The 15,873-nt window shown below is 34.6% G+C and overlaps 2 protein-coding genes across 4 annotated transcripts in view; both read left to right on the top strand.

Moving 5' to 3' along the window:
• The window catches only part of LOC129743935 (neural-cadherin), an 833,438-nt gene that overhangs the window by 649,584 nt on the left and 167,981 nt on the right, over positions 1–15,873 (top strand). The gene's annotated exons all lie outside the window — the stretch shown is intronic.
• The window catches only part of LOC129743936 (neural-cadherin-like), a 30,187-nt gene continuing 29,884 nt past the window's right edge, over positions 15,571–15,873 (top strand). Inside the window, exon 1 of the mRNA XM_055736180.1 lies at positions 15,571–15,839. Coding sequence (XP_055592155.1) covers positions 15,617–15,839 — 223 coding nt within the window. The 5' untranslated portion in view covers positions 15,571–15,616. The remainder of the gene's footprint in view (positions 15,840–15,873) is intronic.

Below are 15,873 nucleotides of genomic sequence, written 5' to 3'. Positions count from 1 at the left end.
AAATCAAGAATCAAGAATCAAGAATAACAAAAAATCAGAAAAATCTAGAAAACCAAGAAAATCAAGAAAATCGAAAAAAATTCAAAAAAATCAGGAATATCAGCAAAATCAAGAAAATCAAGAAAATCAAGAAAATCAAGAAAATCAAGAAAATCAAGAAAATCAAGAAAATCAAGAAAATCAAGAAAATAAGTGAATCAAGTAAATCAAGAAAATCGAGACAATCAAGAAAATCAAGAAAATTAAGAAAATCAAGAAAAAAAACAAGATAATCAAGAAAATCAAAAAAAATCAAAAGAATCAAGAAAATCAAGAAAATCAAGAAAATCAAAAAATCAAGAAAATCAAGAAAATCAAGAAAATTAAAAAATTAAAAAATTCAATAAAATTAAGAAAATCAAGCAAATCAAGAAAATCAAGAAAATCAAGTAAATCAAGCAAATCAAGAAAATCAAGAAAATCAAGAAAATCAAGAAAATCAAGAAAATCAAAAAAATCAAGAAAATTAAGAAAATCAATAAAATCAAGAAAATCAAGAAAATCAAGAAAATCAAGGCAATCAAGAAAATAGAGAAAATCGAGACAATCAAGAAAATCAAGAAAATCAAGAATATCAAGAAAATCAAGAAAATCAAGAAAATCAAGAAAATCAAGAAAATCAAGAAAATCAAGAAAATCAAAAAAAATCAAGGAAATCATGAAAATCAAGAAAATCAAGAAAATCTAGAGTATCTAGAAAATCCAGAAAAACAAGATAATCGAAAAAAAATAAAAAAAATCAAGAGAATTAAGAAAACTAAGAAATAAGAAAAGCGAGAAAATCAAGGAAATCAAGAAAGTCAAAAAGAACAAGAAAATCTAGAAATTCAAAAATCATAAAATTAAGGTAATTATGAATAGCAAGAAAATAAAGAAAAACAAGAAATTCAATTAAGTAAATGAAGAATCATGAAAATCAAGAAAATCATGAATTGAAGAAATTTAAGAAAAATAATAAAATTAAGAAAACTAAGAAAATTTAAAAAAAATAAAGAAAATCAAGAATATGAAGAAAGTTCAGAAATTTGAGAACATAAAGAAAATTAAGGAAATAAAGAAAATTAAGAAAATTTGGAAAGTTTAAAAATTTAAAAAATTAGAAAATTAAGAAAATTTCAAAATATAGAAAATTAAGAAAATTTAAAAAAATTAGAAAATTAGGAAAATTATGAAAATTATGAAAATAAAGAAAAGTAAGAAAATTCAGAAAATATAGAAAATCAAAAAAAAATCAAGAAAATTGAGAAAATAAAAAAAAAATTAAAATCATGAAACATGAGACATGAGACATGAGACATGAGACATGAAACATGAAACATGAAACATGAGACATGAGACATGAGACATGAGACATGAGACATTAGACATGAGACATGAGACATGAGACATTAGACATGAGACATGAGACATGAGACATGAGATATATACATTAGACATGAGACATGAGCCATTACACCAGAGAGTCTCGGATCTCAAGTATGATGTCTCATGTCCTAAAAAACTCAAGGTAGTTCACGTCCTAAGTTTTCGGGGAATTATTCTCCACCCTAAGGACTTGATTATCTTAACGCACAGGATTACTTAAAAAATCACTTCTCTTTGAGCTTATAAACTTTGTAATGTTTTGAATCTTTCAAGCAAACCTCGAAAGGTGGATGATTTGAGACTTTGATTCCGACTTTAGGCAACTCATGTTATTGCGCTACAACTTACGGACTTCACAGAAAAAAAACACCATAACTCATTCTGACTCACTCCCATCTCTACATTTTCATCCGCGTGGAAATCAGTTTTCATTTGAGTGTTTGTGTGTGTGTTTGTGTGAGTATTGGTATGTTGGGCAGCAAACTAACGCGGATGTAAGATTTTTGTCCCTTAACGCTGATCTCGCCAACAACAACAACAACAAGAACGGAAATTCTTTGTTTGCTTTTGGAATCTATCCTGCAATTTCCTCGTCAACAAACGCGCGTATATTTTCTTCCGGGCGCGCACACCGCCAAAAATGAAAGAAAAACAACAAACACTGGCCCAGTTTCCGGTTCAGGATGTTCCCTGGGAAAAAAATAAACAAGTAACGAACATTGTACACCCTGCCTTGCTGCTGGTGGATTTTCCAAAGGGCCAAACAGATAGTCTACCAGTTACCCTTAATCATCTTCGTCGGCAAAATCGTCATTGTAGTTTGCTTCTGTTTTTAATTTTTTTTTTTCGTTATCGTTGGTGTCACGATGACTTTTCATTACCCTCAAATTCAGCCCACCGGAAACTTTAACGTTTTTCTTTAAAAAAAACCTTTCAAGAGTTTTTGTTTCCTCCATAGTTTATCTGGTGCTGCAATAAAACTCCTCACAATTTTCGTACATTTTTAGTACGTAGCATCTTCTATTTTAACCATTGAAGAAAAAAAAACCTAAAAGACGTTCATTTTGCGAAATATGTCTTCCGAACTTTCATTATGGGATACACCAACTTTTACTTGCTTGTGGCTCCATAGAGGATCATTTTACCCATATTTGAAGGACTAAAAATGGAAGAGTGGGGGCTCCCAAATTTGCTGATAGCTTCCGCATAATGCTTCCCAAATGTCTCTTTTCCCCGTGTTCTCAAAATTCTTCAACGCATCCTCGGCATCCCCTCCCCGGGTGCAATCACTCTCGAGAGTTTTTGATCTCCATTCTTCGAAGGGCTCCTTCGTCTTTCATCAAGATTAATCCTGGCTTATTGAATAACACGTGCTTCACCAGTAGGGGGATTATATTTTGATGCTAGCTTTTTTATCTTTCTTTTTTTCATTTTTCTGGCATTGCTCCGGGAAAGCTTTCGTAAACTTTGCGTCAGAAGAGGATATTCCGCTCAGCCGCGAATGAAATTTGTCATATGATAGCACGTTATTACCACGATGTGTCTGTTTGCGTTTTTTTTAAACATTGGAGAAACGATGAAAAGTAATCGAAATTATCAAATGTAATATTTTCTTAACAAAGGCGCTAGAAGCTTCAAGAATACATTTCATTCAAATTTTTTATCCTGCGTGCAAACCTTCACAAGTTTTTACTCAAATTTTGGATTTCAAGATTCAAGATTCAAGATTCAAGATTCAAGATTCAAGATTCAAGATTCAAGATTCAAGATTCAAGATTCAAGATTCAAGATTCAAGATTCAAGATTCAAGATTCAAGATTCAAGATTCAAGATTCAAGATTCAAGATTCAAGATTCAAGATTCAAGATTCAAGATTCAAGATTCAAGATTCTAGATTCTAGATTCAAGATTCAAGATTCAAGATTCAAGATTCAAGATTCAAGATTCAAGATTCAAGATTCAAGATTCAAGATTCAAGATTCAAGATTCAAGATTCAAGATTCAAGATTCAAGATTCAAGATTCAAGATTCAAGATTCAAGATTCAAGATTCAAGATTCAAGATTCAAGATTCAAGATTCAAGATTCAAGATTCAAGATTCAAGATTCAAGATTCAAGATTCAAGATTCAAGATTCAAGATTCAAGATTCAAGATTCAAGATTCAAGATTCAAGATTCAAGATTCAAGATTCAAGATTCAAGATTCAAGATTCAAGATTCAAGATTCAAGATTCAAGATTCAAGATTCAAGATTCAAGATTCAAGATTCAAGATTCAAGATTCAAGATTCAAGATTCAAGATTCAAGATTCAAGATTCAAGATTCAAGATTCAAGATTCAAGATTCAAGATTCAAGATTCAAGATTCAAGATTCAAGATTCAAGATTCAAGATTCAAGATTCAAGATTCAAGATTCAAGATTCAAGATTCAAGATTCAAGATTCAAGATTCAAGATTCAAGATTCATGATTCAAAATTCAAGATTCAAGATTCAAGATTCAAGATTCAAGATTCAAGATTCAAGATTCAAGATTCAAGATATATAGATTCAAGATTCAAGATTCAAGATTCAAGATTCAAGATTCAAGATTTAGAGTCGAAAGTCGAATGCCGAAAGTCGAAAATTGATCGAAGATCGAAAGTTGAAAGTCGAAAATCGAAAGTCGAATCTTGAAAGTCGGAAGTGGAAAGTCGAAAGCCGTAAGCCGAAAGTTGAATGTCGAAACTCGGAAATCGAAATTTGAAAGTTGAAAGTCGAAAGTCGAATGTCGAAAGTCGAAAGTCGAAAGTCGAAAGTTGAAAGTCGAAAGTCGAAAGTTGAGAGTCGAAATTTAATAGTCATAAATCGGTTGTCGTAGGTCGAAAGTGGAAAGTCGAATATCGAAAGTTGAAAGTCTAAACTTTGAAAGTCAAAAGTCGAAAGTCGTCAATCGAATGTTGAGAGACGAAAGTTTAAAGTCGAAAGCCGAGAGTCGAAAGTTGGAAGTCGTAAGTCGAATAGAGAAAGTCGAAAGTCAAAATTCGTAAATCGAAACTCGAAACTCGAACGTCGGAAGTTAACAGTCAGCTTTCGGCTTTTGACTTTTCATATTCGAATTTCGACTTTCAACTTTCGGCTTTCAACATTCGAATTTTGACTTTCGATATCCAACTTTTGACTTTCGACTTTCGACTTTCGACTTTCGACTTTTGACTTTCGACTTTTGACTTTCGACTTACGACTTTCGAATTTTGACTTTCAACTTTCGGCTTACACCTTTCAATTTTTGACTTCCGACTTTCGACTTTCGACTTTCGACTTTCGACTTTCGACTTTCGACTTTCGACTTTCGACTTTCGACTTTCGACTTTCGACTTTCGACTTTCGACTTTCGACTTTCGACTTTCGACTTTCGACTTTCGACTTTCGACTTTCGACTTTCGACTTTCGACTTTCGACTATCGACTTTCGACTTTCGACTTTCGACGTTCGACTTTAGACTTTTGACTTTCAACTTTCGACTTTCGACTTTCGACTTTCGACGTTCGACTTTAGACTTTCGACTTTCGACTTTCGACTTTCGACTTTCGACGTTCGACTTTCGACTTTCGACTTTCGACTTTCGACGTTCGACTTTAGACTTTCGACTTTCGACTTTCGACTTTCGACGTTCGACTTCCAATTTTTGACTTTCGATATTCGACTTTTGAATTTCGACTTTCAACTATCGACATTCGACATTCGACTTTCGACTTTTGACTTTTGACTTTCGACTTTCGACTTTCGACTTTCGACTTTCGACTTTCGACTTTCGACTTTCGACTCTCGACTTTCGACTTTCGACGTTCGACTTTCGACTTTCGACTTTCGACTTTCGACTTTCGACTTTCGACTTTCGACTTTCGACTTTCGACTTTCGACTTTCGACTATCGACTTTCGACTTTCGACTTTCGACGTTCGACTTTAGACTTTTGACTTTCAACTTTCGACTTTCGACTTTCGACTTTCGACGTTCGACTTTAGACTTTCGACTTTCGACTTTCGACTTTCGACTTTCGACGTTCGACTTTCGACTTTCGACTTTCGACTTTCGACGTTCGACTTTAGACTTTCGACTTTCGACTTTCGACGTTCGACTTTAGACTTTTGACTTTCAACTTTCGACTTTCGACTTTCGACTTTCGACGTTCGACTTTAGACTTTCGACTTTCGACTTTCGACTTTCGACTTTCGACGTTCGACTTTCGACTTTCGACTTTCGACTTTCGACTTTCGACTTTCGACTTTCGACTATCGACTTTCGACTTTCGACTTTCGACGTTCGACTTTAGACTTTTGACTTTCAACTTTCGACTTTCGACTTTCGACTTTCGACGTTCGACTTTAGACTTTCGACTTTCGACTTTCGACTTTCGACTTTCGACGTTCGACTTTCGACTTTCGACTTTCGACTTTCGACGTTCGACTTTAGACTTTCGACTTTCGACTTTCGACTTTCGACGTTCGACTTCCAATTTTTGACTTTCGATATTCGACTTTTGAATTTCGACTTTCAACTATCGACATTCGACATTCGACTTTCGACTTTCGACTTTCGACTTTCGACTTTCGACTTTCGACTTTCAACTTTCGACTTTCGACTTTCGACTTTCGACTTGCGACTACCGACTTTCGACTTTCGATTTTCGACCTACGATATTCGACTTTTGACTTTCGACTTTCGGCATTCGACTTTCGATTTTCGACTTTCGACTTTCGATTTTCGACTTTCGACTTTTGACTTTCGACTTTCGACTTTCGACTTTCGACTTTCAATTTTCGACTTTCGATTTTCGACTTTTGACTATCGACTTTGGACTTTTAGTCAAGGCAAGAAACAATTTTAGGTACATTTTTGCTAAAAACTTCTCGATAAAAGTAAATTTTTGTCGAAAATGTTCACCCAAATTGAGCAATTCAATTTTACCATGAGCAATAAACCATTTTTCGCTGTACGAATTCCAGCCGAACGGAAACCACCCGATTATCATTTTATGTGCGGATTGATCGATGAGCTTCCCCAAGGGGTGTGTGTTTAGAAGAGTATCCTCACCAGGGCACACACATACAATATATAATTTCGGGACTGCCCTTTCTAGGATACTGATCGGGGGAAATATTCCGTTCCAAAATGGAACAACATTGTTTGTCAGCAACCGCACCGGTTCTCAGATATTGGGGGCTCGCAAAATCAATATGGCCACCGGATGCGCGACAACCGGGGGAGTGGTTCATGAATAATGCATGTGTTCGTATATTCAGAACAATCCCAAATTGCTGACTAGATAGTAGAAGCTTCGACGACCTGGTGGAGGTCTAATTTTCAAAATCATGTAATTGGATTTGCTTGTCCGCGTGATGGGCCCAGCCCGTGGTGGATTGAGTTTGATTGAAAAATGACAACCCCGGGCTGCGGGGGGTCGAGTTTTTTGAAAACGCTCCCGGAAGCAGATAATGTTGTTTTTGTGTTGATAAATCACAACCGACTCTCGGAAAGTGCTCCTGGAGGGGGGAATTTTAAAACATATTTTGCATAAAAGAACGTTGAACCTGTTTTTGGAACTGTCGACCCAATCGAAAGCATTGTTTTTTTATGTTTGCTGAATCCTTACTCCACAAATGGTAACTGACATGACGATTTTGCTGATTCGAATTCAATACCACATCCTTTTAAACAACGATCAAATTATCATATTTCTTGGCGTGTGTCCGCTCCACTTCTCTTCTTAGGTGCTTCTCTATGCAATAACATGACATAACACATTTTCGAGATTTGTATGCGCGTGCGAGTGTTTGTGTACAACTGTTTGTGTGTTTGTATTTTCAGTGCTTGAATTTGCCATTCATACTCTCATCTAACAACCATAACAAATGCGTACTAATCATATTCAAATCAATATGCAATGTTTTGTGTATCTCTAGAGCCTCCAGGACAAACGGACAGTGCCAGACAGATCGTAGGAAGAAAAAAAATCTTCCATTCTCACAATCTGCGATGCTTAACTGATTCGAAACAATAGACAGCATCACTTTTTATGTTAGTTTGTTTCGGAAATATCGGTCATCCATATTTATATGTTAGGAATTATGAAAATTCCTATTCGGAAAAAGGTTCCCTCTTTGCCAGTTTTCCATTACTATTCATTCAACAGATGGAAATGAATATGATTGTGTCTGATATTGATAACGACCTTTGCAGTCTGAACATCCATAAACTGATTTTATTTCTTTGTTTAGAAGCAAATTCGTGAAACATGCACACAAGTTTCACTCTATGGCTTAAGAAATTGATGACAAATTTTATCCCCGAATGGAGTGAAAAGGGACCAACTTCAATATATTCTAGTATCAATTTATCTTATCAAAATAGAAAAAAAAATATTGATTTCTCGATGACTTTTGAATGCGATTCCCTGTTTTATGGAAATTTATTGATTGCCACTATTTACCGCTTAATTTATGCGAGCGAAAGAGGTTAAAAATTCCGTCAATTATATCTTCCAATTTGATTCAAATCCATCAAGTACCTTCACCTCATGAATCGATTCCTGTATCAATTAGACTTGAACTTGTTCACATTATGCGGGGCTACATTTTCACTTATGGAAAGTATTAGAGAAACATTAGATATATCAAAGAAAGAAAGAACAAAAGCCATAAATATCATCAAACATGTACCTGTTCTGCTCGGAACCTTGAGCAGCACTCATCAGCACTGATTGCTACTTCATATGACCAGGGTTGCCAACATATTTGTTTTAAAAATCTGAGACGGGTAAAATCAAATTCAGGATGCGTCCAAGTAATGGAAATTTGGTTCAAAGTGATGACCTTTTTTTTTGGTCGCCGCTACACATTTTCACTTCAGCAATTGTATGTAATGCACTATCAATTTTTCATCGCATTCGCAAAAATCAGGCAAAATTAGGTTTACTTTCAAAATTCAGGGAAATCCAATGGCTTACCAGGTTGTCGGGCTGAGCCTTAAAAAATCGGGCAATTCCTGAAAAATTAGGCACAGGGGCATCTCGCATATCACCTTAAGCAGAGATGCCAATGTGTCTGATTTTTCGGGATTTGCCTGATCTTTCGTGGCTCAACTTGACAACCTGATAAGCCGTTGAATTTCCCTGATTTTTGAAAATATGTCTGATTTTGCCTGATTTTTGCGAATGTGATAAAAAATGGGTAATAAGGAACTGGATTATGTACCATTGCTGAAGTGAAAAAGTGAAAATGTGGAACAATGACCAAAAAAAGACTTTGAGCGAAATTTCCGTAACTTTAACGTCGTTACTTTTAGCCTGATTTTGCCTGACTTTTATTTCACCAGTTCCTTGATTTTTTTTTTAAATGTTGACAACCCTGACCGTAAGTAGCGGCAAACCCGAAAGAATCGACCATGAGTTCATGGCAGCGATGCCACACATTTTGTCGGTGTTTACACCAGTTTTTCGACCAAGAATTTGGATATACCAAATAACGATTTTTGGCAAAACATAGATATTTCATACCGATTTTTGAAAATTTCGTTCGGACAGAAAAAATATTTCCAAAATATAATTAAAAATATCCGAACCATTATAAGCCAGCAGGTCTCAGCGTAGTCGATAGCTTCTGTGTCTTCTATGAGATCGAATCTTGATCAGCGAAGAACGTGGTTGATTAGAGATAATAACAGTTTAAGACGTTAAAAGCTCATATCTTGAAGTTGTAGGTATAAAACTGAACTCCATTAAATTTGTGCATTTTTTGGAAATGCTATAAAACACCACAAATATTTTTTAAAATAGGTTTTTACTCAATAATCATCATTCCCGAAGACCGCGAGTAATTTTGATTTCTGGGAAAAAAGTCCTATTGTAGTTTTCTTTGAACAGTTTTTAAAAACGAGAATTTCGACAAAATTTAAGAGAAATTTTAAACTAAATTGAATTTCAATTTTTTTAAACCTTCAAGTCAAATCGTTTCGCAATCTTCAAGAAAGTTATTAAATGAGTAAACATCTTCATTATCAAATATTTAATGACTTTCTTGAATGATGTCTGAAATAGTTGTTACTGTATTTATCCAATTCCTCAAAAATTGTAGAATTAATTTATTCCCAACGATGTGTTTTTAAACAAGCACATCTGGGTAAGATCTGAATCCACGATTGAATAAAAGACAATGAATTGTTTCAAAATTAGCTTTAAGTTTTCATGGAGGTTGATAAGTTTTTCATGATCGATCAAAAGATCGGTTTTACCCACAACTGACCAATTTTGAAATTCCCTCCCTCCATATTGCCAATACAAGGGAGGGATGATAGATAAAATTGGACAAATGTTCTGTATTAAGAATGCCAAAATCTTGTAAAATCAATTACTAAAACATAGGCATCAAAATGCTATTCCCCTGTTTAGCATTCCTATATAAAGGATAAAGAAGCATAAAAATACTGAATGATGATAGTATTCAGAGTGAATAACACAGTATAGCCGCAGTGGATTGTCTCTTTCACAGAAAATATGATATTTTTTTAAATCGCGATACTAGGAAAAAGGCATTTTTTTTTTTCAATATTCTTCCAACTAATGTGGTTTTGAAAGCTTGAAAAAAATCAGTACTTTAATATCGATTTTTGGAGTTTGCGTCAGAGGTGCCAGATGTCCTGATAAATCAGGATGTGTCCTGATTTTCGAGTGACCGTTCTGATTTTTTCAATTGTGCTGATTTTTGAAAAATGGTTTTTAAACTGTACTGACATGTCCTGATTTTCTGCAAAATATCTTAAATGTTATTAAATTTATAGTGTAATTAAAATCAACAGGATGTCGAACAAATCTGTAATAAAATAGTTAAACCGGTAATAATTTTCGGTTCAAATGATATTTAAATGGCGATTTTCGGGAGCCGTCCTGACAACTCTCGAGTTGTCCTGAGTTTTGAAAATTGGTTTCTGAATTGTCCTGATTTTCATAAAAACATCTCAAATATGATCGAATTTATAGTTAAAGTGTTGTTAAATCGAATAAATCTGTAATAAAAAAGTTAAACCTATTTAGAAGCTGCTTACTGCTGTTGCATAACTCATGGCGTTTACAGCACCTGCATTGCGCCTTTATTTATGCAATCTGAGCAGAGCTGCTTATTGTTTCCATGGATCAAGAGATATCCTGAAAAAATTCTGAATTTTGCTTCGCGTTGTCCTGATTTTTGACGAACCCACCTGGCATCCCAAAGCAAGGTTGCCGAAAAAAATTCTGTGTTTTTCGGAAAAAAAATCTGACTTTCTGTGATGTTACCCAAAATTTCTGTGATGATTTTCTGTGATGCAATTTTCTTTAATTTTATTGAAAAGTTCATGATAAGCTGGGTTATTTTTAACATTTTAGTCGAGAAAAACCAATAAACATTACCAATCTTATCATACTTTTGAAATTCAAAGTAGGAAATCTAAATTTTATACTGGCCAAAGAAAAATATTATTTTAGAAATCCATTCAAAATTCAAAAATTCTGTGAAATCTGTGAATATTTCAAAATTCTGTGACACAGATTCTGTAATGAAAATTCGCTTAAAAATCTGTGAAAGTACAGATGAAAAAAAAAATGAATAGAGTCTTCGAAGTTGGCTTATTTTTTACTTCACTTCGCTGGATCCAAACGTATCCAAACGATTCGTTCGAAATGTATGCTTCATCTGTAAGTAAATCAAGACAAGAATGATTTTAATTGGCATTGAACTTTCTTTTAAAAATCCATAAAATTTCAAATCATTTATGTAAGTACTCCGAGAAAACGTTATTAAATTCTTGTTGTTTTATTTTTTTTTATTTGCGAGGAAAGGCACAAGTTTTATTCAGACCATGCCAAAATGATTTGTTGATAAATTAAAAAACTTTCAAAATCTCTATTTTCTGGGATTTGTTGAAATTGTTTCGTTAAACTAAATCATGCATTTCAGAAATCTTAAATATTCTTCCTGAATGATCATGTCACGGTGTCTCTGGGAGAAATCTTTATTTTTCGAAAATGAGCTTCTCTAATTTTTGCACCATTCCACACAGGGGAAAACGATGTAAAAAGGTGATCAAAATTGTTTACGCCAAAACGGAGCATTTTAGACCCATAGTGTCTTCGGGACATTTTACCTACATTTAAAGCACTTTAAAATGAGCTTTTGATAAAAATGATTAAACCACCTAGCAGTGAGATAGAAAAAAAATTTTTTTGTATTTTTCATTTTAGAGCACTTATGCCTTCGGCAAGTTTTTAGATTATAAAAAATGTAGCAATTTTGTTCAGAACGTCAACATTGTTGAAGCTAATCCGAAAAAGTAAGAAGGGTTCAAAATTAAAAAATATATTTTTATCAACATTTTCAGTATTTTAACGATATCTTTTGCCGAGCTTATTCAAGCAAGATATGTTTGAAAGAGTTTTGAGTCACTTAAAATCCAACAGTTTTGTGGAACACACTTAATAAAAATATTCAGACTGAAACGAGTTAGATCGCAAAAACTAAGAAAAAATAGCTGTTTTTGAACACCCTTGAAAATAGCTAGCTTTAATCAATTATAAAGCTACAAAATAAACATCTTAAAGTTATAAACTCCATGTTTTTATAACGTTGAAACTTGCCTGATTCAAATGCAACCAAAAAATGAACCGAACTCAACCGAACTAGAAAGATACAGGTGTTCGAAAACAGCTATTTTTTCTTAGTTTTTCCGATCTAACTCGTTTCAGTCTGATTATTTATTTATTTACATAGTATTCCGTCTCACGACATAACTTGACGAACGTAATTCCTAAAATTCACTCGGTCCATGGCAACCGTTCTCCAATTTCTCGGGCACCCCACGTTCGCCAGATCACGCTCCACTTGGTCTAACCACCTCGCTCGTTGCGCCCCCGCTCGTCTTGTTCGTACCGGATTCGTAGCGAACACCTGTTTTGCAGGACAGTCGTCCGGCATTCTCGCAACATGTCCTGCCCAGCGTATCCGGCCAGCCTTCACCACCTTCTGGATACTGGGTTCGCCGTAGAGGCGCGCGAGCTCGTGGTTCATCCTTCGCCTCCACACTCCGTTCTCCTGTACGCCGCCAAAGATGGTTCTTAACACTCGTCGCTCGAATACCCCGAGTGTACGCAGGTCCTCCTCGAGCAATATCCATGTCTCGTGCCCGTAGAGAACAACCGGTCTAATAAGCGTCATATACACGTTTCAGTCTGAATATTTTTATTAAGTGTGTTCCACAAAACTGTTGGATTTTAAGTGACTCAAAACTCTTTCAAACATAACTTGCTTGAATAAGCTCGGTCTGAAAAGATATCGTTAAAATACTGAAAATTTTGATAAAAAAATATTTTTTTATTTTGATCCCTTCTAACTTTTTTGGGTAAGCTTCTACGTTATTGACGTCTTGAACAAACATGCCGAAAACATAAGTGCTCTAAAATGAAAAATGCAAAAAAAAATTCTATCTCACTCTAGGTGGTTTAATCATTTTTATCAAAAGCTCATTTTAAAGTGCTTTAAATGTAGGTAAAATGTCCCGAAGACATTATGGGTCTAAAATGCTCCGTTTTGGCGTAAACAATTTTGATCACCTTTTTACATCGTTTTTCCCTGTGTGCATTCGGAAACTGGGACCTTCCCCTTTCATTTGAGCCCAAATTTGAAATAATTGATCAAAGTGTAAGCTAATCAGTGATGAGAAGTTTTATTAGATTTTTCAAATGAAATAATAATCACTCTGTTTGTGACATCCCTACTCTTAAGGTTAAAAAATCTTCAAAAAAAATAAAATGTTCTTGACCCCCCCTCTTTGGGCTCAAATGAAAAAAGAAAGTCACAGCTTACGAATGGTGCAAAAATTAGTGATGCTAATTTTCGATAATTAAAATCGTTCCATCAGAGACACTGTGCATGTATTATTATAAAATTGACAATATCGCCATTAAACGTGTACAATTTCCCGTTTAGTACATATGTATGTCCGTGAAAAAAACCATTTATTTATTCACACGATTCATTCTTTGAGTTATCAGGATTTTCCAAATTTACACTCTAAGCTATTTTGATATTTGTTCATAACTAACACTAGGTTTACAGGAACCTGTCAATTTGGTAAGTCCTTTTTCTCTCCTCGAGCCCTGGGAACTTTAACAAGGCCCAAATTGGAAAATTTACTTAGATTCAGCTAGGAAAATGTTTGTTTCACCAGGATGTATAATTAAGAATTAAATTCGGAAATGGTTTAAATATTGAATTCAAACAAAAACATCATTTTGTCCTAGTGTTAATAACGACCTAATTGAAAAAGTTTTGTTGCCTACAACTATGTTTTTAGTTGCCGCACCTATCGATTTTTTCCGGAATTTCAATTTTCTTGGGCTTATTCGTCTTCAAATTCATCAGCCAATGCTTATTTATCGGCCTTTAAAAGGCTTCGTGGATTTAATTTTCCACATATCTCATATTACAATGATAATTTTAGGCTGGTATCCATGTGATCGAAACAAGGTTAGGATTGGGCGCGTGATAAAGTCTTCAAAGGGTAACTGAGAAAAAAAGGTAAACAGCTTATCCCTGTCCTGTGTAAAGAGGAAGGAAACAGATAATTATTATGAAATTTTTGTGAGAATTGATAAAAAAAAACACTCAAACCGAGATGACGTTTTTGTCCAGTTTGAATACAATTTATCATAGTCAATGCAGCAAAGATTGATCCAATCACTCTACATCGCATGGAATTGCACTCTCATAACAAGGATATCGTAAAATTCTGTGATAAATTGATATAGACCAAGTAACATGTTAATTATTTGATGATTTAACCGTGAAATAAGTTTATAAGAAGTTGTGCAATATCTAAGATAAATAGAAACTGTTGAATAAAACACGATTTTAAAAATTAATATTTTACGCAATAAGTAAGTGTCCCGAAGACTAGTAAGTAATACTGACTTTGAAGTTAAAGAAATTTTATTTATATTTTCCTTCTGTAGAAACGAAATTCCGATGAAATTTCAAACCAAAATGAATTGTAGATATTTGTCAAAGTATAAGTTAAAACGCTTTGCAGTCTTAAACAAAGAAGTTAAAAATATTAAAAAGATATCAATGATTGATTAACGCCAAGGACGCCAAAATCATTGATAGAAGATTTGAATCCAACAGAGTTTGAAGCTATTGAGTTCAGGGTTGAAATGACGACGAGCAAGCACTGAATTTCTATTGAGTTTTGAACGGATCTGTACAAATTTTCTGTAAAAAAATAAAAAATCACGGAAAATCCGGCTTATTTCCAAAAATCAGGGAAAACACGAGGGTTATCAGGCTATCAGGATAGACCTTCGAAATTCAGGCAAATTCTGAAAAATCAGGCACATTGGCATCTCTGCATGCGAGATATACATGGAGTGTATCGATAGAAGATCCAGCATTCGACCGATGGAGCTCGACATGTACTAATGGAGAGTATTTTGTCACATTCACTGTGGTGTAATTGGCTAAGGCCGTTGTATCTTTGATATTTAATGTTTTTCTAATACTTTCCATCAACTTTGAAAATGTGATGATTTTCAGGCACGAAGATGCACCAAGACGAACTCAAATCATTAGATTTTATATTGGACTAATTTTAATGAGAAGCTATAGTAGCTATAGTGTTATTTCATTTTGAAAACCTGAACTTGTAAATATTATAAAATCAAGTAATTGAATAAAAAAAAATTTGTTGATTTTAAATTCTACTTCATAATATTTGAAATTGAAATGAAAAAAAGCACTAGGTACATCTTGCTTGATAAACACAAAAAGGATATCCCGATATTTCAACTGATTGTTACACTATGAAGAAGAACTAAAAAAAACATAAATTTGACATTGCAATCGAACACCAGTCATCAGGTTTATTGAAAAATTAAAAAATCAGTAGATTTTGAAGTAGTAAATGCCGCGATAGGCCGTGTTATATTTCCGAATTCCTCCATTTGAGGATCTTCGCTATCCAGCATATATGTTGACCATGTATTTTAATTTAAAACAGTAATTTCATTACTCAAGAACCAAAAAATCCGAAACAGATCTGGCACTGACCGTTTGTCCACTAAGCACCGCACTAACCAGTACTAATTACCAAATGGAAAACCCCAAAATACTAACCGAATGCCAAAAACAGTTGCGGCGAGGGCCGGGTCATGTCCACCGATGGCAAGGGCTGCATGGACCGGAACGAGTGTCTGGATCTGCCCTGTCTCAATGGCGGAATCTGCATCAATCAGGAACCGCGATTCCGGTACCGGTGCGATTGTCCCGATGGGTTCTGGGGCGAAAACTGCGAACTGATCCAGGAGGGTCAAACGCTGAAGCTGAGCATGGGGGCCCTGGCGGCCATCCTCGTCTGTCTGCTAATCATTCTGAGTGAGCATCCCTACTTGTAGAGATTTTTGTTTTT

This window comes from Uranotaenia lowii, chromosome 2 (assembly GCF_029784155.1).
Source record: "Uranotaenia lowii strain MFRU-FL chromosome 2, ASM2978415v1, whole genome shotgun sequence".
Classification (NCBI taxonomy): domain Eukaryota; kingdom Metazoa; phylum Arthropoda; class Insecta; order Diptera; family Culicidae; genus Uranotaenia; species Uranotaenia lowii.
This window is presented reverse-complemented; position numbering and strand designations above follow the sequence as displayed.